The 27,683-nt window shown below is 36.1% G+C and overlaps 1 protein-coding gene across 1 annotated transcript; it reads right to left on the bottom strand.

Moving 5' to 3' along the window:
- Positions 1-1,878: 1,878 nt before the first annotated feature.
- LOC140139505 (uncharacterized) lies at positions 1,879-23,272 on the bottom strand. The gene is made up of 4 exons (XM_072161234.1): positions 22,545-23,272; positions 8,079-8,332; positions 6,710-7,107; positions 1,879-2,538 (listed from the first exon to the last, which is right to left on the bottom strand). The coding sequence occupies exons 1-3, from the start codon at positions 23,143-23,145 to the stop codon at positions 6,904-6,906; spliced, it is 1,059 nt and encodes a 352-aa protein (XP_072017335.1). The 5' UTR covers positions 23,146-23,272; the 3' UTR covers positions 1,879-2,538; positions 6,710-6,903.
- Positions 23,273-27,683: the final 4,411 nt, after the last annotated feature.

The raw sequence follows: 27,683 nt of genomic DNA, 5'->3' as shown, positions 1-27,683 counted from the left end.
GAACATGCTGATAATAGGTAATGGTGTACCGTGGAATACCCTGTAGGATATGCCTGGTTGGGTGTATTTACTGGTAAATGAAGGTTGATTATTGTGGTGTGTACAGCCCAGGTGTTGAATGTTTTGGAATTTGGAAGAATAAACAGCTATAAAGCATTACATGATGGATAAGTTCAACAGCCTCTGCTAACAACAAAATTCTCAAAATCTGAATTTAGTAAAGCATCCTGCAACCCGGCCAAAATTCGGACACCAGCCAAACAAAACATGTTCGCGGACTACAACCTTTTGTAGTCTATCTTTTATTTACACAGCCGTGACGTTAGTCACGGCTGTGTCTTTTTTCTTACAGGTTCTTTCTTTCTTCTTTCTTCTTCTGTCAACCATTACATTTGCTCTAGCACTCACATGCTTACTTCGATTTTGACCTAACTTGGTCACAATGATCATTGACCATGCCCCTACATGTCACATGAAACTCACGGGGTCAGAGGTCACGCAGGGGTCACAGGGGTCAAAAACGTGATTTCAACTAAAAATGCATCTTCTCCCACAACTTACGTAGGACAGCAACCCCACTTGCACACATGCATTGCTATTACCCAGTGTCTATGTGGTGTACACAGATTTGGGGTCAAAGGTCATTAAGGGGTCACTTCCGGTATAAAACGAAAAACCTTCAAAAATTTTTATTAGCTAAATAAAACATAGCACAGTAACGGTATGTTCACATATGATCTGCAGTCACCCAATGTATATGTGGTATTTTTTTTAGTTGGGGTCAAAGCTCATTAAGGGGTCACTTCCGGTATAAAAAGAAATACCTTTAAAATGCATCTTCTTCCACAAATTATGTGGGACAGAGACGCCACTTGCACACATGCATTGTTATTACCCAGTGTCTATAGGGTGTACACAGATTTGGGGTCAAAGGTCATTAAGGGGTCACTTCCGGTATAAAACGAAAAACCATCAAAAATTTTTATTAGCTAAATAAAACATAGCACAGTAACGGTTTGTTCACATATGATCTGCAGTCACCCAATGTATATGTGGTATTTTTTTTAGTTGGGGTCAAAGCTCATTAAGGGGTCACTTCCGGTATAAAAAGAAATACCTTTAAATGCATCTTCTTCCACAAATTATGTGGGACAGAGACGCCACTTGCACACATGCATTGTTATTACCCAGTGTCTATAGGGTGTACACAGATTTGGGGTCAAATGTCATTAAGGGGTCACTTCCGGTATAAAACGAAATACCTTCAAAAAATTTTATTAGCTAAGTAAAACATGGGACAGAAACGTTATGTTCACACATGACCTGCAGTCACCCAATGTATATGTGGTATTTTTTTATTTGGGGTCAAATCTCATGAAGGGGTCACTTCCGGTATAAAACGAAATACCTTTAAAATGCATCTTCTTCCACAGATTCTGTAGGACAGAGACGCCACTTGCACACATGTATTGTTATTACCCAGTGTCTATGGGGTGTACACAGATTTTGGGTCAAAGGTCATTAAGGGGTCACTTCCGGTATTAAACGAAAAACCTTCGAAATTTTGTATTTGCTAAGATAAACATAGGACAGTAACGGTATGTTCACACATGAATTGTGGTTACCCAATTCATATGTGGTATTTTTTTATTTGGGGTCAAATGTCATTAAGGGGTCACTTCCGGTCTGAGACGAAAAACCTTCAAAATGCCCTTCTGCCACAAATAACATGGCAAAGTGATGCCACGTGCACACATACATTGACATTAGCCAATGTCTATGGGGTTTTCATATATTTTGGGGTCAAAGGTCATTAAGGGGTAACAACACGGCTGTGTTCGTGGTCTTAGACCACAGCTAAGTCTAGTTTGCTTCTTTTACAAGTTTTAGCTTCTCGTTCTCGGCTCTTATGTGTATTGAAAACACAATTAAAGTCACTTTTATCATCATTAATTCAAAATTTAAATAATTTAGTATATTGTTTTTTCATAATATAATATCAATTCATTCAAAGCAATATTGCATTGCTTTAATCATTCATATAAAATTGTTGTAATTGGGCGATTCGTTATGGAACACATCTAGCATCATTACCGTTCAACAATAAACCTATGGTAGTACTATATTCTCTGCCACATTTACGCGTTCCTTTCTGGCTTTACCATCCATTTTCGCCATTTTTACGCAGCCATACAAGACTTTCTCATCCTCATACCAATAGTGCTTTGGCCGATATCGATACTCTGTGCAGTCGTCACCGGCTAGACATCCGATGATTTGAGCTATTGAAATCTCACTCGACAAAACAGTAGCGGCAGTAGTCCCTAGGAACTCGTCATGTGCAGCGTCATTTGCGAAGAAGGTACGTCCCACGTGGGCATTCAGCTGACGCAGTGAATCGGTTGGTACGTTGGCGGGTATCGGCCATGTTGATTGTGTACCGTAATGAAATGGATTCAAGCCCCAACGCTCCATGTATAATTCTTGGGGCTCGGGAACAGTTTCGTCACTGTACATGCTTCTCAGAACTTGAAGAATCTACGTGAAATAAAATCAGTAAAATAAGAAACATGCTTTACTTTTTTTTATATATTTCAATGTTTATAATTTTTATTCATTTCAGCAAACAAATTAACAAATTAAGAAAATCAACAACAAATCACAAAAAGGTAGCAAGAATTAGAAATATTAGAAATACAAAGTTATGCAGTACTTGCAAAATACCCACAGTACTCGTTACGTCTTTTTAGTACGTAATAAAATTCAGTGTCTTATTATCTTGTTCATGACCGTAGAGGGCGCTGCTTGTATAGTAATATACGCCAAATAATCACGACTAGTCGACAATTGTCAACTACATTTGTATTTTGAGGTCAAAATTTGAATTCAAACTCAAAGTCACTCTCAGTTCAGCTGAACTATTGTTTCATATTAGATGGTTTTGCCATTGAAAGTATTTTTTATGCTAATTATTATTCTAAAGATGGTGCAAAATGATTATAGGGACTGTGGAATTGTCACCCCTGGACAATTCAAGATTTCTAAATTAAAAGTTTATACACGGGTCAAAATTCAAAACTGCTCATTTTTAAAAATCCATACAAAAGTGTTCTTCTAATTATAGGGATTCAGAGTCGTTCCGGAGGTATATGGCAACAGGTCAAAGGTTAAATTTGAAGATGCAAGCAGAGGTGTAGCCAGCTTTCTTGGTCAGTGGTTGTTGGGGGGGGGTGGTGCAAAATGAAAATTTCGGAAGCACAGACGAAAACAGAATTGCAGTTGCACCATACAATATATACCGATTTTGTTTTTTAGAGAATTTGCGGTGTTCGAGCTTGCAAAAAGGTCAAAGGTTAAATTTGAAGATGCAAGCAGAGGTGTAGCCAGCTTTCTTGGTCAGTGGTTGTTGGGGGGTGGTGCAAAATGAAAATTTCGGAAGCACAGACGAAAACAGAATTGCAGTTGCACCATACAATATATACCGATTTTGTTTTTTAGAGAATTTGCGGTGTTCGAGCTTGCAAAAAGGCTTTAATGTTACGACGTGCGCAAGTAGCGCGCTTTTTTTTTTGTATTTGCGATAATGTGCGCGCAAAAACTTTGTATTTTACACTATTTTGGCCAATGATCGGGGTGAATTGTGGTGGAAAAGGGGCTTCTTGACCCCGTTTTTTTCCATTGCCCTCCAGATTTTCTCTTTCATTGTTTGTCAGAGGGGCACTTTTATCTTTAATATTTTGTCAGCGAGGGGGCTAAAATAGATTTAAAAAGCTCCAATTTTGATGAAAATGGTCTCTATTGTTGGCACTGCTATCTCAATCTAATAAAGAATAGTTATAACTACCTGTTACGACTCGTTACTCAAGTAACCATGAAGGGGAAATCAATAGGCCAACATCAATATGAGTCAATTGGCTATGACCTATTATGATGTGTTACCTGGGCAACAAGTCATTTTAGGCGGTCCAAACTATATTGTATTGTTATCACAGAAAGAAACATTTTGAGACCATTTCCATCAAAATAGCGTTTTTCTATTTTAATCCACTATAATCATGAGTGTTATATGGTTGTTTTGATTTGGACAGAAAGTTAAGGGGTGGGTATCAACCTTTGGACAGTATTTATTGTGGGACATTAGAGCACATCAGACATATCAAATTGCATTCTGAATACAAAGAATGTCCTGATGATATGAAATAATTTTGATTTTTTGAAATTCGCAATGTAATACACATTTTATGGCAAATGATTTTGACCTTTCGTATTGAAGATATGGATTTTTTTCCCAAAACACCAAAAAAAAATAGGTCTTTTGGGGAAAAAAGTCCATCTCTTTAATATGAAAGGTCAAATTTTTCAATTGATCGTCGGCTTTTCCTCCCAACTACATACACTTTAAGAATATATCATTAGATTTATAAAATTTACTTCGAGGACTGTTATATCAAAATGTGAAAAATATCAAATTTTAATTAATTTGTCATAAAATTTGTATTATATCGCACAGTGTAATTTACCCATTATCAAGTAATGCGCCATGTTGCCTTAGCTCCAAAGCTGCAGCCCCCATATTTCAGGTTCAAATTATTGTTAAAATATTTAAATGCTTATATTTACACCATGGCATAATGTATTTGAGAATAAACATTGACTTTGTTGTATATTTTACACCCTGCTTTGACTATGGACTGGTACACTCAGCCAGCAGTATAGTGTTTTTGCATGCAGGTCGTATCAACAGAATCCATGCGTGCATAGCCGACCCCCATTCACGTACCCCCCACACATCCCGGACACACACACAGCGGCCATACGAAAGATGGATTTTTAATGTCACATAAAACAAAAGATCCGCCAAATTTGCAACGGATCCGCTGCACAACATTCAGTGCATTCAACGCTACAATATGTCAAAGACTGATACTATTATATACATTGACATTCATACACAAAAAAAATTAAATATTTGCAATTAAAAACTCGTGTTTTTGAACGATTCTGAATTTTATCAATGAAAATGCAGCGATGACGTCATTGGGTTAACGATTTCCAAATGCTGATTGGTTGATTGTGGTACTGTCAGTGATCTGTGCATTGTACGGAATGATCTTTCGTATGGGTAAAATACAATGTGTATCGTGAATTTCAAAAAATGAAAATTATTTGATATCAGAAAGACATTCTTCGTATTCAGAATGCAATTCGATATGTCTGAGGTGCTCTTATGTCCCACAAAAAATACTGTCGAAACGCTCATTCCAGATCCCTTAACTGAGTGGGTTTTGAAAAGCCAATCTTCATAGATCATTCACCTATATGAATGAAAATGATACATGCGCGAGTAAAGTAACATAAAATCACAGACTTTGAAATATACATGCCCGGGTATACAGACTATTCATCAACAGGCAAAGTCTAGCATCATCTGTTGAGGGCCGATTGTCCCATGAAGTGCGCGCACAAACACGCACACCCCTTCACTACGCCTGTTACTGTGGTATAGTTCTCTTCAAAGCATGTTCTTGACATCTTTCATGTAAAGGCATATAGCACCATAAAGATTTTTCTTATAATTTGCCTTTTCCAGTCGTTGATGGCGTTTTGGCTCGGTTAACTCCAATCAGGCCGGACTAAGCGACTCAAAAAACAAAAAGCGAGGACGGAATTGGCGAAGCCAGGCTACACACTCGTCATCGCTTTCACTTTTCAATATAAACAATCGTCCTTGCTCTCAGTTTTCCGCTTCGCTAATTACGGCCTGATTGGAGATAGTCGAGCTAATCGCCATCAACGACTGGAAGGGGTCAATGCACGTGCCCTGAGCAAACTATTATGCGTACGCATACTGCAGGGCAAAGAACAGTGAAAATTTCCATAATTCGCGCGCATACTACCGGGCAATGACGTCACATGTAAAGTGGTGTATACAAAACCAACAGCTCTATGATAGCCACAAACGGCGTGTGCGTGATTGTTCTAATAAAGAACTTTTGGGAATAGGACTCGCTAAATCTTTTAGGCGGCGAGGTAGGTACCAGGTTCAATCACACGGCTTGGTAGATGCGTCTTGGTTCACTCGTCTCGGCTAGTCCCTCAGATTGGTATTCGGTTCATCGTCTCTTCATCATAGATATGGCATTGGTAGGGGCGCTAATAAAAAGCTCTTCATAGAACCAGAGGTTCGACCAGGGTATTTGGGCTTTCATACTCAGCCAAGCACGAATATTATCACACAAACATGAAGACAATCAAAACCACAATTTACTGATATTCAAATTATATTTATTACTTACTACATCTTCTTCATTCGGTATGAAACTTTATATTAAAACTAACAAGTGAACTAGGAGTAGAACAAACTCCATTATCAAGTAATAATTAGCGAGAATTTTTCTCGCCCTAAACTAAGAAGTTGTGTTCAAATCTTGACGCACACGGAGAGTTTATGGAGAGGTGTTATGCCTCTGAGTGACTGCCACAAGCTACAATTCATTCTCAGTTTGCGTCGTCCACAAGACCTTCGATTACAAAAGACCATTGTGACGTTTTACGATATTCTAATCGAAATGATACGAGAGAGTGATCTCACTCGGGGTGAATGACACCATATTTTGATTAAATAAATAAATTAAAATAGAAGGCACGGGATATAAAATAATATATCGCCACAACATTGTTAAGACACGGGCTTTCGAACAATACCTACCTCTTCTTTCAGGTCCTGATTACTCAATTCTTCCACTCTGATAGCCTCGTCCCCGGCCACAAATCCAATTAAAATATTGTTCGAAAACGTAAACAAACCCTCCGCCTGAGCATTCATAAACACCGGGTAGCGTCCAGATTTATTTCCTGCGTGTATTATCCATTCTTCATTCTCCCAGAATTTATATGGAAACTTCAAGAAGATTGGATCCAGGGTGCCCCGTTGGAAGCGGCAGATCTGTTCCGTCTTCCACGCCGGAAGTTCCGGGTAAAGGTCACGTTACCACGTTGGAGTACACCGATGCTGAATGTTACCAATACATAATCGGCAGTGTATTGTGACCCATCTGCGGTAGTTACGACAACCCGTTCTTCTGTTTGGTTGACATTTCGAACAAGCTAACATTGGAAGGAACGAAACAACATTATCAAAGTAAAATAAAAAGTACAGTGTGACCCAAGGAAAGCTGAACAATTGTTTGCATAGCTCCAGATTTACCTTTAAATTCCATATTGCATTTTGTTTTTGTCATTTAAGGCTTCGAACCAAGTTATTACTCTGTTAAAGATTTGAAAAACCAGAAAAACTTCCTCCATAAAGAGTTATGGTCTTGTAACCTCATACCAGGGTCATATTTTAAACTTAAATCAGATCTTGTTCAAGATGGTACTAGATTACTCCTTTGGTCAAAAAACGATTCAGAAAAAATATAGTTCAGTTTATATACCTCATATATAGATTCCTGTCATCTGATTGGTTAAAAGTGCAGTCATTGAATTAGCTATGCCCTCCTTTTTAAGAATTACGTAAAAACTGAACTATTCCCCGGGCAATAGTCTTTTAAAAAGACTATTCCCCGGGAATAGTCATTTTCACATCATCGGCTCGCGCGATAGCGTGTTCTCATTACGCGCTCGATGACGTGTTCGCATTACGCACGCGGTGCCAACGCGATGCCTGCCAGTTGCGGTGACGCGATCGGTTCATAACGAAAAACTTTCTTTGTAAATTTTACCATGGCCTATGAACAATAAAATAGGCCTTTTAACCAATCAGATGACAAAAATCTATATTAATTCGGTATATAAAACAAATATTGACTGCTTTATTCGGGACATGGTTAAGATTATAGGCCCGCGGTGATCTCAAAACCATGCTATGACCCTCGGCTGCGCCTCGGGTCATAGCATGGCTTTGAGATCACCTTGGGCCTATAATATTAACCATGCCCCTCATAGCAGTCAATATGTGTATACTATCTCCGACGTATGGTTCTCGAGTTATAAGCAAATATATTTTTTTAATTAAACAAATAGTGCTCAGTGTATTTTTCTGGAATTGATAGTATATGTTTGGAGGTTTTACAAACCTTGTTCAGGCGCAAATGGTCACTATCCAAGGCCTCGAGAGCTCTCCCAAAAAGCCCTTTATTCCGATCAGTGATATAGTACTGTGATTCACTACCAAAGTCCTGTTCATAGGGTCCCACTATGGATATATCTTTGCTTGGTTTGCCATATTCAAATTCGATCTCATACCATTCAACAGCGCCCTCTATTGGTTCGTAACCTTTCAAGCCTCCAACATATAACCCAACTTTCTGAGCGACGTCAAGTCTTTTTCCTACAATGTATAAGAAATACAAATAAATAACAGTACTATAATTAATTGGTGTAAATTATATATTATTGTTTTCTCGGAGAAGTTAGCATAGCATAGTTTTTCCAAGTGAGGCAGTTTCAAAATGTTTGGTTGAACATGTTAAATCAACATTCAAAATGGAACTTGTTGCTACGGTGGTTATCATGATTATAGAGTATTAATTAAATTAATTAGTTGGAAAATAAAAACTTCGATTTACAGTACGATCAGTCCAATGCAATTTTTAATTTATTTTCTAAAATTAAGGTTATCAACAATTTTGAACTGTTGCGATTTGGTAGTTCACAGCATCTTGCGAATGGTAGAGAGCTTTGGCAAAAACTGCATTGCTCATTTCATAGCGAGTATGTAGAAGAGTTCAAATATCACAGATATACTTTTGTAGGTCCAGTAGTTCTTGAGTTATGTTGTAAAGAGGGCTGTTTTTAAATTTGCCCCTTTTAATGCACTTTTTAATGTCTGTAAAATAAATAACATAGTTGCCGCCTTTTAATGCACTTTTTTAATGTCTGTAAAATAAATAACATAGTGAAGAAGGAGGCGGCCTATATGCTTCACCCTAGCAGGGCGTAAGAAAATGCGAAACACAAATTAATATATGTGAGGATCGGAAATAAACGATGCAAGCCGGAGAAATTATTATTAAATGACGTGTTTGGGGCTTGAGCAAACTGACATATGAAAATATTGAGAGAGAAAAAAATCAGGACTCAGCGGGGGTTGAACCCCGGTCGCTGGATTACCGGTCCAGAGTCTTACCGTACTACCTGAGTTCAGTCGTTACTCGGGCAAGCTCAACTTAAGTCCCTCAATATTTTTTTCTCTCTCAATATTTTCATATGTCAGTTTGCTCGAGCCCCAAACACGTCATTTAATATAAATAAAAATAAATAAATAAGTCAATAAATAAATAAATAAATAAATAAATAAATAAATAAATAAATAAAACATAACATAACATAAGGCATGATTGAAGCGACGACAAATATGACATCCCTCACAAGTGTTATATGAGACCACCCACCAAATACAGGTAACACAACTTCTAAGTTCCCCCTAATACTTTTTATAATAAGTCGAACAATATTTTATAAAATGTAAAGTTTTAAAAAGATATGTATAGCACTGTTTGTTTTACCCATGTGGACCAATTTATAGCATCACACATCATTGCGTTCAGTCACAATGGTTAATTATGTAAGAAAAGAGGCCGTTTTAAAAGTTGCACCTGAGCCCATAGCACAAGTTGTAAGTTCCCCCTAAATACTTTTTTAAATAAATCGAAAAATATTTGACAAAATGCACACTTGTAAAAAGACCTGTGTAGCCTTATTTGTTTTACACCTATGGAACAAATTATAGCGTCACACGTCATTGCGTTCAGTCACAATGGTTCATTATGTAAAAAAAGAGACCGTTTTAAACTGTGTTAAAAGTTGCATTTGAGTCCATAGGAGTCAACTCTCAAACAATTCAGCAGGCCAGACCTATTCATGTGTTTGTTCAACAATTTTCCTATACCTTTTTACAGGCGCCAATCGTTGTTAATCCGTGATGAATCCACAATTTGCCAGTAGCGTATACGCGAACGCAAGTTATTGGAAGCGCGTATACGCGATACGCGTCAGAAATGGCCATACTTGGAACTTGGGTGCGCTACATGATGTTTTCATTGTTTTGGAGGAAGCTCTTTTATTCTGTAGTTCTTTTCCTGCTATCAACAGGAAAGCATTGATCTTCTTGTGTTTATTGACAATGACTAAACTGGTCATTCCTCATGAAATAATCGTGTGAATTAGACGACCGTTAGCTTGTTTCCGTTGTTGAAAGGGATTCGATCATGTTTCGCCGTTGTTCATCATCGAGTAACAACGATGCGTCTGCGTAGTCTGCGTGGTTTATTTCGCGAGGGCAGCTAAAGCTGTCCTCGCGAAGTAAACCACGCAAACGACGCAGACGCACCGTTGTTAATCGGTGATGAACAACGGTGACACATGATTGAATCCCTATACAGAAAACCTGATTGCTATGGGCTCAGGTGCAACTTTTAAAACGGCCTCATTTCTTACACAATTGTCCATTGTGACTGAACGCAATGATGTGTGATGCTATAAATTGGTCCACAGGGGTAAAACAAACAGGGCTATACATATCTTTTTACATTTTTACATTTTGTAAAATAGTTTTCGACTTATTTTCAAAAGTATTAGGGGGAACTTAGAAGTTGTGTTACCTGTATATATCTGTCGAATTCAACAAAGCTGAACTCTAGCAAATATATTTCCGGCGAATACTTTTTTCATTGGCTGATACCCACTTGAGATCCCGGGCTTGAGATCGGTAGTTTCATGATTCATTGAACAATCAATTTTGGCATTCGACTGGAATACGCGAATGTCGTTATATTTTTACCACCAAAAGATAAGAAGTCTCGTTCCCAACTTGTGTTCATTGCTATAAGTGTGTTTTAAGGTTATTAATTATTTTAAACTGTTGTGATTTGGTAGTTCACTGTATCTTACGAATGGTAGTGAGCTTTGGCAAAAACTGCATTGCTCAATTCATAGCGCGCGTGTAGAAGAATTAAAATATCACAGATAAACTTTTATAGGTGCTGCGGTTCTTGAGTTACCATGTTACGTTGTAAAGAGGACTAAAATAAAAACACTTTTGTAAAACGTACATAAGTCATTAACAACAAGAAATTAAGCAAGTTTGCAAAGTATATGATTTGTAGAATGAACTTTTGCAAAACATCAATGCGTTAATTGTCAATAATATATTGATATAGATAATGAAAATCGATTTTTAGGTTGCTTCGACCAACAATACCTCGTCTACTCTTAAGGACTGGCTTACGCCATTTTGGATGTCAATGGGAAATACACACTTAACGATTTGCGCCGGTCAGAAACTTGAAAAAAATTCTTTAAAATTTCATCAATGTATATAAAAGTGGTACCAACCTTATTGTGCTTGCTAATTTAAGACTCGGTTGAAACAAAATTAAGGATCGAATGCATTTTAGTGTCCAATGAGGCAAAATTATCGTCAAAGTTTTGCCGAAATCTGCACCCTTGCGAAGGGTTCAGAATTCGGGGAATAAAAATATCCGATCTTTGCGATCAAAAACACAACATTACAACTTTAAACATACTATTGGCAAAAGACATTATTACCAAACAATATAGAATAGAAAATTCGACGTCAATTTCTCAAAATATTGAAAAAAATATGCTCACTAGACATTGAAAAAGTACGCAATCCAATTCCCATTCAAACGCGTGGGAAACTGAAAGTGCATAATCCCCACTAAGTTATCCTTGTTTTGAAGTATGTAATTTTTGGCAGCTCCTCCATGGATATCCATTAGGGTGAATCTGAAAATGATAAAATTTAGATTTTTTGATGGGCTACCCGCTCATTTGGTACATTATGGTTAAAAAACATCGCATGAAAATAATTATACGTTTTGAACAATTTTTAGAGGTCCCTACCGGACTTTGAAATTTTGTGTGTGAAGTCAATGTGATTTTTGAGGTGAATCTTTTTCTCTTTGTTTTCACATTCAAAAGTCAGATGGATGCCAAAAGACTGTCACATATTTTTGACATGACAAATTTCTTTTTATAATCATGGTTATCTGTAAGAATAAAGTAAAAGATTCGTCAAAAAACACAAAAAACTAAAAATCCTTGTTGGGGGAGTACAGCTTTTAAACACATCTGCTTTTATTCCTGTTTACTTGTTTGAATTATTCATTACTATATATTATATTCAGTTCATTACTAACAAAGGCTTGTACACCTGAAACCATTTCATATCATTAAATAAGTCTGCCAAAGAGAGAAGTAAACACATTATGTAATATTTAATTGATCTGATTCTAACCATTTGAAGTGTTTTGGTTCACTGGTTGTAAGTACCTATTTGAATATGCATTCAATTCAATATTTCAATGGACTATTTCAATATTATGAAATGCTGATACAAACTAAATTCAAAGCAAGGCCTAATTAAAAAATGTTCAGTTTGCCACTCCAGTTCAATTGCTTGGTAGCATAATGCCACAGTACACAATACATAAAGTATATACAGTTAAGGCTGGTTCAAAGTGAATATTCGAAGGCGAATATTCGGCTTCGAATACTTTTTGGTCGTCAAAATATATGCGGCTTCGAATATAAAACTATGAACCGGAGAAAGATATATTTCTACAATTCACAGCGTTGCCCGACTGTTAACAAGTATTGCCCGTTGACCTAGGTAAGCAAAAATTAGAGAATTTCTTTAACGTAGTCAATACAATAATATGTAAACTCAATATTGAACTACTGTCATGATTTAATGTCTGTAAAATAAAAATGAATAAATTAATTAATAAGTTAATAAAGAAATCAATAACTCAATAAGTGACCATGCGTTTTAAGTGTAACATTTTGGGGTTCATAATATAGGCCTACCCCGGGGAGGCCTACAGCCTATGTAGTTAAATTTGGTGTCAAACTAAAGCTTGTGATGAGACCAATACAGTAGGCATAATAAATGTTGTAAAAAAGTATTAACATTTGAATAATTTGGGGGTTGATGATGATCAGGAGGAGCAAATTGAATATAAGTGACCCCAGTGGTCATATAATGCAAGAGGGCCATTTCTTTTTTTCACATTTTGTTTACAATTCACAACTGCATACTTTAACACCATGCAATCATATTCCAGGTAATTTAATTTGCTTTGAGAAACAATTTTGCATATTTTATTTTCTGTAATTATCAAACACATGGCTAATTGTTATCTAATCAAGTATAACATTATAATTATAATTATAGGCCTATAAATAGTAATGCGTTGAGTTTTTAAAATGACATACTCGTTACAAAAACAAATCAGCATGGAAAACTTTTTTTTCGTCAGAGGCAGATATTTGGTCTATTCAGTGTCATAAAGCTACAAATAGACGATCTTTTAAATTTATTTTTAAATGGCTTTTTCTTTTTCAACCTTATTGTTTGTATTTAAAATGTTCACACAATCTGACAATGTCCCAACTTATACCCAATGTGAATCGAGCCATTTAACATGTGCTTGTAGGACAACGATTTTGAATTAAACATATTAATTGTGATATTTTAATTCCCTAGAACACCACAGTTAAGCGTCAAGTCCAAAATTGTAAGTGGGTTTTCTTTTATTTTACCTCATTATTTCGTTAAAATTACTCGAAAACCCTCCTAAGAGTTGTTACTGATATACATTTCATAATTTTGGGCAAAGAATAGCCAAATAGTTGACCGAAATCGTATATTTGCACCAATATTTGACTGAAATCGTATATTAGCATTACCGCCCTTCGTGACTTTATTGCAAGCCAAACTGCTGCTAAATGTGAAACGAGATTACTTGAAATATATATTTCAAGAGTTGAACAAGTTTCAACTCTACGAATATATTTCTGAAATATGTCTATCTGATTGGTTGATGGTCAAGAGGATTACGGCATCCTCAAAGTCTCTTGCTGTAATTCTCTAATCGATATCTATCATAGGACCGATCTTTTGAAATCCATACAACCGTGTCAAATAGTCTCGGATCATAATTTGTGCACCATACAACGTTGATACGTCAGATTTCGGAATTTTATTTAAAATAGGCATAAATTACCTTGAACAGGTAGAATGCTGGCAAAAGTAGATAACATAAATGTGGGTCGAATTTACATTAATCAGTGTCCTGGGCCAGGATAACATTTAGGACTCCTTCGCATTCTAAAACAATACTTTACCAAATGTCCTTGCATTCATTTTCTCATTTAATTTATTTTTATTTTTATTAATTTCTTTATTCACTGCCTATGTGGTCAATCCGGTATTGCCAAATATTTCTCGTCCATTACCCGTGTTAATCTATTTATTTATTAAAATGCACCATCTAGGGCCTATTAAATTCCTGTAATACAATGTATAGGCCTAGTGTATTTGATAACAAAGTTGTTTTTATTTTTGATTGGAATTTGGGGTTCCATAGATTTACAAGGGGTCAGTTTTTACACGATTTCATATATAAAATATGTTTGGGCATGGCGGAATTAATATATGATTAAAAATAGACATACTCTTAGGCCCCCTTTTTTAATGTTTGTACATTATTAATATTAATATTAATATTAATGTACAAAATGCAAACGAATGTATATATATATTTGATTGTTTTTTAAACATTAATTTTGATGTTTATTCATAATTATGTCTGGAAAGTCAGGAAAAAAAGGAGTATCGATATTTCCGGGGAAAGTGGATCAGATGAGCAGTGAGTAAAAACATTCGCTCTAAATGTTTATTTTATTTTTATTTTTTTTATGAATTTATTAGGCCTACTGGTACTAGATTTTTCATCAGCAGCAGCAGAAATTTCTCTTGCATAGATTTTCGGGTGATCTCGCTTGGATTTAGCAAACAATGAACCGTTCACTTGTACATTTGTAAGTTATGTTTGTAAGCCTAAATATCATATTATTTGCATAAAACATAACTTACCATCACTACAGCATTGGAATGCTATTGCCTGCCAGGCATTTTCCTTTTTCTGGACGTGTTTATAATAGTCCCTTACTTTTATGTCATATAAAATGGGTACGTTTGTACCGCACTAATAACGTTTTCTTTCAGTTCGTTATCAGCCATTTTGGAACTATCCAGGCGTATTTTGCACAACTGTGCAGGTTAATTTTCATTGGGGATTTTTGAAATCATCGTTCGTCGAACGATATTCAGGTGACCTCGAGCCTTTCATATAAATCAATAGTATCTCGCTATCAGTTGTGCGATATTTAATCCGACTCAACTTAGTCCTTCAAGGAGGACCACGCTCCATTTAGTACGATAGTCCACGCCGTCAGGCGTGGGTCCTTCTACATTCGACATATCCTTCCCGGAAAGTCGGGGAAATGTCAAACTGATTAACCACGCCTACTGATTAGCTACTAATGATATTCAGCCAATCCGATTGACTGAATATCATCAATAACTGTCAGTAGGTGTGGCTTGCCTACCTGCTACCAGAACACTAGCTTCTAGCTTGGGATTGACACAAGTATTGCGTAACGAAATTGATTATTAATCCTCTTCAGTTGATATGTGTTCAATGTTCATGCTATTATAATACTCGGTTTTCTTCTTAATACCTTCAGTTCACTGACCTGTAGGTTGCACACAATCAGTTCCTTTTGTTATCACATTTAATATTGTCCTGGTTAACCACAATTCGTTACTATTTTTGTATAGAGATTGTACTTGAAATCAGTAATTGGCTACAAACAAAGGATTTGAACCGGTGTCCTTCAACGTAATCATGGGCCAGTGCAGTCCATTTAATCAAATGTTGTAATCAACCTATTTGATCGTAGTGCATTTGTTATGTGAGACGAACTGTCTCGGTAGATTGCACTCATTGCTTTTGTTGAATGGATTTGAGTAGTCCGCCATATTTACGGTATATGATACGTCATATGCACAACCTCTATTAATTGTGATAGTTGGCCTATTCGTTTAACATGTTTAAGAAAAACATAGAATTGGAGGACACACGCTTCATAAACACTTTGGGTTTCACTCATTTATTTACCAGTACGACGGCAACTTCGTGACCTCTTTTGTTCGATAGAAAATTTTTATGGGTTGGTGAACACGGGTTACGTAACTAAATGTTGAAAATTTGGCCGGCAAACATGTTTTAGCGAAATAGCTCCAGAAATGGGAGACACGGGTCGTTTTTTGCTTAAATTGTGTACCATGATCACGGATAAGATACCAAACATTTGTGCAAAGAACAAAAACGAGTAAAAGTTGAATAATATTGAAAATAAAGAAGCTTGAACATGTCCAAAGTGGCCGGGAAAATGAGAAAAATTGCATGTCACGATCACCAAAATGGTTATATCTACAACTATGAGCAAACGCCGGTCTTATGCTATTCTGTAATGATAGATATTAACTAACTTGAGCTTGTATTAAATTTTCAGCGAAAATGATTGGTGGAACAATCGAGTCGTAGGTTGGAAAGTTACTCTCAAAACGGCCCGCGTCTCAATCGTGCGTGTCCCGTTAGTGACAAGTGTCACTAGCAAAATAGCAGCCGGCCTTGTCATTATATCGAAAAATAATCGTCAGAATCGTCCAGTTGACTCCAGTGATATTTCTTTATTCAAGTAAAATACTGCATTGACTTACAAAATATTGAAGTCAATATAAAAAGTAATATCACCTCATTTGACTGAACTTAAAAGCAGTTTTAAAAATATTATTGTTGATCGAGTCCCTGAATGAGAAATAAGATTGCAAAAGATACGAGTATGTTACAGCAGGTTGTGAAGGTCTAGTGGTTGACGCCGTGGTTTGAAGTGCGAGAGGTTGAAGGTTCGAATCCTACAGCATTTCTATTTTTTTCTCTCTTGTTCTGTTAGGCCTATGGTGTAGGCCCGTCAGTATTATGATCAATTAAAAATATTTCTATGCAACATCAACACGTTTGCAATGTTTTTCTTTATGCGTAGGCCTACATATTAAAAAATAAGATAGCGTCAGCCATAATTTACGAATTTCAAACCTGATATTTTTGGCATAATATTATTTGTAATTTTTACACCGTTCTTACACCATACCCAGACATACACATAATTGGAATCAGCGTTTCGTTGTCTAGAGTAACTTTAATTATCTTCAATAGAACACCACAAGCGGTCAAGATAAAAAAATGCTTTCTTTCATTTTACCTCATTATTTCTGCTTCAAATGATCAGAAACCCTTCCTGAAAGTTGTTTACTAATATCATAAATATTTTCAACAACAACAAAAAAACCCGCTATGGTAGGGTTCGAACTTCCAACCTCACGCACTTCAGGCACGGACTTAGCCACTAGACCATCACAACCTGCTAACTTATTCTAGTACCTTTTGCAATGTTATTTCTAATTCAGTGTCTCGTTCAACAATAATCTTTTATAAACTGTTTGTAAGTTCAGTCAAATGGCTTGAAATTACGTTTTATATTGACTTCGATATTTTGTATGACAGGGCAGTATTTTGTATGAATAAATAAATATCACTGTAGTCAACTGGACGATCCTGACAATTATTAATCGATTATATGGACAAGGCCGGCTGTTAATTTTCCTGCTGACACTGGTCACTTATGGTCACGCACGATTGCTTGGTGAAGCCGTTTTGAAAGCAACTTTCCAACCTACGACTCGATTGTTCCACCAATCATTTTCGCTGAAAATTTAATACAAGCTCAAGTTAGCTAATATCTATCATTACAGAAAAGCATACGAACGGCGTTGGCGCATAGTTGCAGATATAACCATTTTGGTGATCGTGACATGCATTTTTTCTCATTTTTTAGGCTACTTCGCGCACAATAAACATTCATTTTCTCCACAATAATTGGACTTTTACACGTTACTGTTTGCCTTATACTCATGTTTCATATCTTATCTATGGGCTCAATATGGAAATGAAGGGAGAAACCACTCGTATATTCCATTTTTTAAATGTTTTCTGAAAAACTGTATTTGCCACCTGATTTACAACATTACGTTACGTAACAGCAAAGGTCACGCCGGTAAAAATTACCGGAAGTGAGCTAAGTTGCTGTCGTACTGTTACTTTAATAATAAAACATAAATGATGATAAATGAAATAAATATAATTATAGGCCCGTATTAAATAATGAAAGAAAGAAAGAAAGAAAGAAAGAAAGAAAGAAAGAAAGAAAGAAAGAAAGAAAGAAAGAAAGAAAAAAGGAAAGAAGGAAAGAAGGAAATAAAGAAAGAAAGAAAGAAAGAAAGAACTTGCTGAACTTATTATTTTCAAGAAAAGGAATTAACCTAATGTGTATTCATTAATTATTCGTTAATATATATATTTATTTCTATTCATCAGTATTTGTTTTATTATTCATTTATTTATTTTCTATTCGTTTATTGATTTATATATTGCCATTTATCAGGCTTATGGTTTTTATTCATTTTATTCGAATTATTTGTTGATTTATGTATCCATTTATTTATATAAAGAAAATATTTATTTATTATTTATTTACGTTAAATTTATATTGTTTTATTAAATCATCAATTAATTTTTCGATTGATCATTTAAAAGTGGTGAATCCCATGCCCCTCGGTTGAAACGAGAAGACCATGTTGTTTTTTAAAGATTTGATATTAAAATAGTTTAAATCAAAACCCTAAATTCAAAGAGTAATCACAGGCCCTTTCATGCCTTCGGGATTAAAGAAATATACTGTAATTTTTCCGTTCCTTTTTTTTTTCACATGCGTTTGAAATATCAACAGTACTTGCGAGTTGTATCGCCTTTTATTGTATTTTACTCACTCTGTTTTTTCCAGTTAGGTGTTAAAGGCTTAATGTACGATTTCCTTCAAATTCTAAATTTGTCATTATATATTCAAAATGCTGAAATAATACCAGTAATAGGCCCTAATTATCGGGAATTGGGAATTTTGTCCATTTTGAGCTGAAATAACGAGGTAAACACTGCTTGTTATTTTGGCCGTTCTACAGGAGGACATGATGATAAAGTCATTATATCATATTATTGAATTTTGACTTTATGTCGAACTTTGCTCTGTTTACCTACAAACACAACAAATTTGGCTGATTCCATTTAGGTGCAAGTTGTGACATGTGTATACATTGCAAATATGCCAAAAAATCAGTTTTGAAAAAAATTAACCAAATTCATATTTATATAAGATTGTACATTATGACTTTAATAAATCAAAGTTCAGTTCCAAATAAACGGTGTGTTATGTAGAATTAATGTTCTTTTAGCCTTTTTAATGGTATCACGGTTAGGCCTATTGACAAATGTGACAATATTAAATAAAAAAAGGAAAACAAACTTAGAATCATACAAATGACTTTTTGTTAACACTGATTAGGCCTACACTATCTCGAACTGCACTAATATAGCAACAAAAAACTTTCATTTAATTCATACTAGCCCGATTTACACTGGTAAGCGACCTCAAAAGTTTGTATTGCTTTTATTGCATTATCAAAATCAATCGATTGAGAAACCAAGTACTTGAGATGACTTGAGAGTCCCAGTTATGTAATAGATGCGGTTGAATGATAGCCCGAATGGTGGGCGGGCTATTTTCCATATTTGGATTCATGACGTAACTCATCGACTGGTTTGGTTTTGGTCACTGTTTATTATAATGAGGGACACTGCTGGGGTAGCGACCTAATGTGTAGGACCAACGCCTGACGGCGTTGATTATGGTGCTAAATATTGCGTTGGTCCTGTATGGACTAACTCAACTCGGCGTGTCATCATATTTTATTCGTTGCCGTATATATTTTGACGTCACAAAAAGTATTCGACAACGAATATTCGCCTTCGAATATTCACTATGAACCGACCCTTAGGACGCTGGACAACCAATTCTTTAGAAATGCATAGTCGCGCTAAAAGTCGATCGATACATGTTAAAATCAGCACAATTCAGAGATACACCTTTTTGCTATGAAATTTATTTTCTCGGTCAAATATAAAGCAATATTTTTTTTTTTCAGTAATATCAGTTAAAGACATAGTGCTTGGATATACATTTTTTTTTTAAATCCTGGTGTTAAAATTCAAGCATCATATTTTGTCTTTTAGTGTGATATTTTTGATTTTTATAGGCCTTTAGTTCGCCCGCGAGCTTTTTACGGAATTCATTTTTAGCGTCTCAAGCTAATATAGTTTGCTAAAGAAAGATATTTCCCACCTCTGTAAAGCACATCGTGTGGGTCTATATATTATAGTTTTGTCAGAATTTCCGTTTTTATTTTACCCTTTTTCCCTTCATGCTCCGAAAATGTCAAACTCAGTACTTTATCTCGAGAACAACCAGCAGAAATAATCGATATTTCAATTGTTGACAACCAGGTTCCGTTTTCCATTTGGTAGCCCAAATCCCCAATTCTGGTAAATGAGGTGAATTTTGGAAATTTGCTCCCGTGATAGCCTGCAATTTCAATTTATAGGGGCTATGGATTCCATGATTATGAAAACCATTTTGTCTGTTTGTTTGTTTATTTACCTAGGATGAGGTCCATGGGAAAATCCACTGTCCAAACCTAGAAAAATTCGCGTGTTATTAGAGGGGATTTTAATTTTCTGTCCCTATCTCCAGGTGAATTTTGAATGACCCCCCCCTCCCATCGCGGGTTGGCATTATCATTACACCCTTCAGACTTGCGTTCGGGTTTGTGTAGGCCTATTTGTCATAATTTAGCGCTATAGGACCTACTTTCTAAATGTATAGCTATAGCCGTGCTATATAAATATTATAAGGTACCGGTATGTAATATTATGTAGGCCTATGGGGGTGGGGTGGGTACTCAACACATTTTAACCATGACTTACAATGCAAGGCTCATTGTTGCCATAAATGATTTTTCCTTTAGGTCATTATAATAGGTTGTTATAAACTTCCATGTTTAACCTTGTATTGTTTTGGCTGCTTCATTATGACTTTCGGTGGGTTTAAGCAATTTCAAACAAACACAAACAAAAGGCACTATACCCAGTCACCTTCATGAAACACTAGGTAATTTCTTTGCTATATTGAAGTTCTGGCAACACTGTATCCAGGCCGGGCACCAGAGATGTCGATCCACAATGCTAGTATTAGCCTAAGATTTCACGCGTGGATTTGAAAATTGTTCAGCTAGTAAAAAATTATGGAATCAAAACGGAAATTCTGACAAAACAATGATATATCGCTCACGGTGATGTTGGGAAAAATCCTTCTTTAGCGAACTATATTACTTTGAAAAGCTAAAAGGTTGATCCAAAAAAAGGCTCGCGGGCAGAGTTGAAGCCTATCAAAATCGAAAATCTTACACTAAATGACTGAATTTCACGACTAAGTTTAACACTAAGATTTGAAAAAAAATACAGTATCAAGCATTACAGTTTTTACTGACATTTACTGAAAAAATGAAAATTATTGCTTTTCATTTGGCCAAGAAAAAAAAATTACACTGAAAAGGTGTAACTCAAATTTTGTTCATTTGAATTCCAAATTCGATCGTTTGTATTGCCTTATTAAATGACTGAGTGAGCCTTGCAGAACAATAACAATCGGTTGTCCAGCGTCCTAACTGTATAGCAAACATAAGAATTTTTTCAAATGGCCAACTACTCACTGGCTGTTGAATATACTGCTGTCACCCCCATTTTGCCCTTTTTACAAATTTGATTTTTTATTGATTTGGGGATATTTTATCCCGAATTTTCTTTCACAATTATGTTACACATTCCAATAACTATCTGATGACACAATTTTTAAAGGAAATATTTCAGATGACTATTAGTACTTTGTTGAAAATAGTTAAAATCACCATTGACTTTATGTGCAAAATTAAAATGCTCGGTAGGGACTTCTAAAATTTGTTCAAAACGTGCAATTATTTTCAAGCGATGTTTTTTAACCATAATGTACCAAATGAGAGGGTAGCCCATTAAAAAATCTAAATTTTATCATTTTCAGATTCACCCTAATATCCATGTACACTGTCTTTGGATACCGAGTCTAAACTCCATGGCGTTGGGCCCTTCTTCCACAAATATTGGGTTAAAGGGGAATTTTGTTCATTCATGAAATCTGCTTTTCACAACAATAAACTTTCTTGCTACCATATTACATGCTTCTACTTGTGCAATTAATGGATAATTTCCCAATTTCTGTAGCTATTTATAAGAGATCTGCTTACGGAACTGGCACTTGCAGTATATTAGTGGAAGAAGGGTCCAACTCCGGCTTGTATTAAGACCTGTACCGCTGCCATGGAAACATCAATATTTAATCAATTGCTGCAAATGAGGTGTCAAAATGCGCAGAAATAAATTCTGCTTCCAACGCATTTTACAGATTTGTAATACAATAGCCCCTTTTTGAATAATGGCCATTATTTAAGGGGGGTTAGTTACTTTTTTTGAGATGTTTATATGATTTCTAATGTATGTAATACTGTATGTTAATATATAATTACATGTATATTAAAGGTCCCCTGAAGATGAAAACATTCCGTCTATAAAACTTTTCCAAAAAATAAGTTTCTGTTGGGCCCTTCTTCCACTCAGGTTTTCAATTACCTTTCAAAGAATCCCGCGCAATTTCATCCACAACTTCTTTTGCCGCGTAATATCGGTCGAAACCTTCATTAAATGCCTTCGTAACGACTTGGCCCAAATCATTTCTCACAACGTAGGAATCATAATTACTCTCATGGTACTGGATATTTAGATCATCTAATGTAGACTTCAGCGGTGGGTAGGCCCATTGAAAACCCGATTCTAGCTGTATACCGTCAAAATTGATCAGTTTCTCTAGACCTCCGGGTTCAGACTCGCCTTCCAAGATGATAAAATCCGTGATTTCGTTATCAAGAAGTATTTCAGCGGCATGAAGACCTCCGCGACCACCTCCAAGTATCAGAATCTTAGCGTCATTATCACTATAATCTATGTCAGGTTCTTGGCAATTTATTGTACTAAATCCGAGGACGAATATGAAAATATGATACAGCATCTTGAGATGTTGGAAATGCATCAAGTTAGACACTGTAATGCATGCAATAGGTAGTTCGTCAGCACCTTTGATGCTCTGTGTAGAGCTGGGTTTAAAATTTAATCTGCACTGGCGTTCAGTAATTGAGCCATTGAGCTCTTTCTGACCAGGAGGGTGAAAGTGCATAGGAACAATGCCGGGAACTACGTCACGCTATTGTTCGACCTAGGCTACATCATTTTTAACGCATGCGTGTTCGTCAATACAGCTTTAGTCTCCTCCACCTTCGCAACACGGTACGTGGAGTGACTGAAATCACACTGACGTCGGAGGAGAATACTAGCTGGTCAGACAGTTTAATTCTATCAAGCATATAATACCTGAACAATCACCGTAATTTCATCGATTTACTACAGAATATATTGTATATTCAAAATATAATTTTAAAATTGTAAACCTGTTAACTTATATATTTGTGTACTAAAGTATAAGGACACGTGAATAAAATCATGTAGAAGACAAAATGGCCGCTAATCCTACTATTGTCTAGACCTAGGATACATCTTCCGGTTTGGTTATGTAACCTAGGATGCTTATCCTTCGTATAGATCCCTGTTCTGACGCAATGGTTTAAAGATCGATCTTATTATGCAGAGCAGTGACCTATCGCCAATTGTTAGTGAATGAATTGTATTATTTTCAAATCGATTCGAACCCATCACATTACGCAAATAAGCACAGCAAATAATAGAAACTTGATATCAACTCACACCACTCTTCGCCATACATACATTCTCTTCTATCGAACCCACGCTGCACTGAGCAGTACTATACAGTCTATACGCAGGACAACCAATTCTTTAGAAATGCATAGTCGCGCTAAAAGTCGATCGATACATGTTAAAATCAGCACAATTCAGAGATACACCTTTTTGCTATGAAATTTATTTTCTCGGTCAAATATAAAGCAATTTTTTTTTTCAGTAATGTCAGTTAAAAACATAGTGCTTGGATATACATTTTTTTTAAATTCTGGTGTTAAAATTCAAGCATCATATTTTGTCTTTTAGTGTGATATTTTTGATTTTTATAGGCCTTTAGTTCGCCCGCGAGATTTTTACGGAATTCATTTTTTAGCGTCTCAAACTAATATAGTTTGCTAAAGAAAGATATTTCCCACCTCTGTAAGGCACATCTTGTGGGTCTATATATCATAGTTTTGTCAGAATTTCCGTTTTTATTTTACCCTTTTTCCCTTCATGCTCCGAAAATGTCAAACTCAGTACTTTATCTCGAGAGCAACCAGCAGAAATAATCGATATTTCAATTGTTGTCAACCAGGTCCCTTTTCCATTGAAAACCAGGATTGCCTGACCAGCGATTTGGTAGCCCAAATCCCCAATTGGATGTTCTGGTAAATGAGGTGAATTTTGGAAATTTGCTCCCGTGATAGCCTGCAATTTCAATTTATAGGGGCTATGGATTCCATGATTATGAAAACCATTTTGTCTGTTTGTTTGTTTGTTTGTTTGTTTATTTATATACCTAGGATGAGGTCCATGGGAAAATACACTGTCCAAACCTAGAAAAATTCGCGTGTTATTATAGGGGATTTTAATTTTCTGTCCCTCCTATCTCCAGATGAATTTTGAATGACCCCCCCCCCCCATCGCGGGTTGGCATTTTCATTACACCCTTCAGACTTGCGTTCGGGTTTGTTTAGGCCTATTTGTCATAATTTAGCGCTATAGGACCTACTTTCTAAATGTATAGCTATAGTCGTGCTATATAAATATTATTAGGTACCGGTATGTAATAGCCTATGGGGGTGGGATGGGTGCAGAGGTGTGTGAGGTGGGTAGTGGGGTGTATGTAGGGATGGTAGGGGTGGTACTCAACACATTTTAACCATGACTTACAATGCAAGGCTCATTGTTGCCATAAATGATTTTTCCTTTAGGTCATTATAATAGGTTGTTATAAACTTCCATGTTTAACCTTGTATTGTTTTGGCTGCTTCATTATGACTTTCGGTGGGTTTAAGCAATTTCAAACAAACACAAAAAAAAGGCACTATACCCAGTCACCTTCATGACAATTGAAACACTAGATAATTTCTTTGCTATATTGAAGTTCTGGCAACACTGTAGCCAGGCCGGGCACCCAGAGATATCGATCCACAATGCTAGTAATAGCCTAAGATTTCACGCGTGGATTTTGAAACATTTACAGCCGGCAGTAAAAAATGGTGGAATCAAAACGGAAATTCTGACAAAACTATGATATATCGCTCACGGTGATGTGCGTTAGAAAGTTGGGAAAAATCCTTCTTTAGCGAACTATATTACTTTGAAAAGGTAAAAGGTTGATCCAACAAAAAAGGCTCGCGGGCAGAATTGAAGCCTATCAAAATCGAAAATCTTACATTAAATGACTGAATTTCACGCCTAAGTTTAACACTAGGATTTGAAACAAAAATACAGTATCAAGCATTACAGTTTTTTCTGACATTTATTGAAAAAATGAAAATTATTGCTTTTCATTTGGCCGAGAAAATTAATTTTACATTGAAAAGGTGTAACTCAAAATTTTGCTCATTTCAACACCAAATTCGATCGTTTGTATTGCCTCATTACATGACTGAGTGAGCCTTGCATAAGAAAAGAATTGGTTGTCCTGCGTAGAGACTGATTTTGGTTAACGAAATAATCCTATCTGTCCACCTGAGCCTCTATCTTTTCCGAACATTATCACTTTCTCTAGATTGATTCCTTCTCGCCTGGCAACATGTCCAAAATACTTTAACTTCTGTTTCATCACTGAGTTGAAGAGTGAGTCTTTCTCTCCAATTTCATGTCGAACACTCTCATGTGTCCTTTTTGCAGTCCATGGGATGCATAGATGTTTTCTACAGCACCACATCTCAAACACTTTAATCCTTCTGCTGCATTGATCACCCACGTTTCACATGCATATGTTGCGATAGGGAAAATCGCATGATGTGTATGCATGTATTAAAAATGAATAAAGCTGACATATGCATGTTAAAATGTTAAGTTTCCTATCCATATCATTTAAATTCAAAGTAATAACAAATTGCTGTGCATTACGTCGCTTAGTAATATGAGGAGGTGAGAAAATGGGATTCGTTCATTCATTCATTCATTCATTCGTTCATTCATTCATTCATTCATTCATTCATTCATTCACTCATTCATTTATTCATTCATTCGTTTATTTCCAAATATAAAATATACAATAACATCAAGAAATATATCAATTACAATAAAATACAAAAGATACACAAACAACCCCCCCCCACAACATAAAGACACACACACCCCCTCCTAGGATGTGATGTGGGCAGAGTTCAGTTTTATCTTGTTTGTCGACCTCTTGGTAGAGTGAAGCATCAGTCCCATTTAATCAGTTCTGGACCATGATCATGACCTTTATCTGTGTTTTGATATTGTTATTAATAAATGCGTGATATACACTGAATCCAAAGAGCGTTTAGGTCACTGGTCACTCAAACCTTGTAATTAAGACCATTTCGAAACGGCGCGTACGTGAAAATCATATTACTGATTACTGCATCTGTATCAAAAACTCTGTATTAAAACAACTGTCGTGATTAACAACAAAAGCACTTAAGCTTGAACCTGTACCAGTCAATTAAAAGGTAAGTGTCATTATAAAGCTGATGCTCAATCCGCCCTAGACTCAATACACTGGGTGACCTCCCTTCAGCGGAGGGAGGCGGTTTCATAAGGAATGGTTTCTATACAAAAACGATTCTCTTCTAAACCATCATACGCACAGTTTCCACTACAATACACCTGAGCACAAATTAGCTTCCAAGCAGAGAACAAGTAGTGAATGTCTCCACCACAGTGTTTGATTCCACTACACGGTTGAGTGCATAGCAATGTAAGAGCGTGGATATTCTAGCTGAAAATGGGCCTCTTAGATTGATTTTTGTCGAAACCTCAAGTATTCCAATCAGAATTTTTTTTATCAAACGAAAGCTAACACTTCCCCCTAAAAACACTTTTCGTCACTAGGTCAACAGATAACGCAATTCAATATTATAGCAAGGCGAATGTGAAAAATCTGTTGAAAACTTCCTATCCAAGCACATTTTTTGACAAAAGTTGACTTTTAAATGTCAAAACCTCAAGTGTTTCTACCAATATTTTACAAATTTTATGTCATTAAATGAAAAAGCACACTTATATTGTCCATATACTAGCGTCACTAGAATGACCAATGGTCAATTCTCTTTAAATTGCAAATCTTGTGCAAAAGGTTACTATTTTCGCCTGTTTTGCCATACGGTTGTAAATCCGATGACTTTAATGAAAAAATAGCGCTTACAAATAGGTATGTAACGTATATAGCACCTGCACACAAACAATAGAATGCAATTAGGGCTGTGGTTCTTACAGTGGCGTACCGTGACCGCTGCTACCGGGGAGAGAGGTGAATCCCCCTACAGCAACAGCCCGAAAAGATTGACCCGGTGTTGTTTTTTTTTCAACCAGGATGGCGCTCAAGAATCTAAAAGGTGGGTGGGTGTGGGGGTTTACATATTTGCCTCGCAATAATCACTTGAAACAAGAGTGTTATTTTCTTCCGAAACTTTTGGTTATCGATTTTGGCACTGCTTATTTTTTAACCAGTCATTTTATGGATTTATTTCAGGCCGATTTCCCGTTATATTT

Source organism: Amphiura filiformis, chromosome 18 (genome assembly GCF_039555335.1).
Source record: "Amphiura filiformis chromosome 18, Afil_fr2py, whole genome shotgun sequence".
NCBI classification, from domain to species: Eukaryota; Metazoa; Echinodermata; class Ophiuroidea; order Amphilepidida; family Amphiuridae; genus Amphiura; species Amphiura filiformis.
Note: the sequence above shows the minus strand (reverse complement) of the source record. Positions and strands in the feature narration are given on the sequence as shown.

Coding starts and splice junctions, on each gene's coding strand:
- LOC140139505 (XM_072161234.1), bottom strand. CDS start 23,145: ATGCACTTTCACCCTCCTGGTCAGAAAGAGCTCAATGGCTCAATTACT. Junction 8,333..22,544: donor TGCGCGGGATTCTTTGAAAG/GTAATTGAAAAC, acceptor TATACATTGTAG/GAAAAAGACTTGACGTCGCT. Junction 7,108..8,078: donor ACCATTTGCGCCTGAACAAG/GTTTGTAAAACC, acceptor TTCCAATGTTAG/CTTGTTCGAAATGTCAACCA.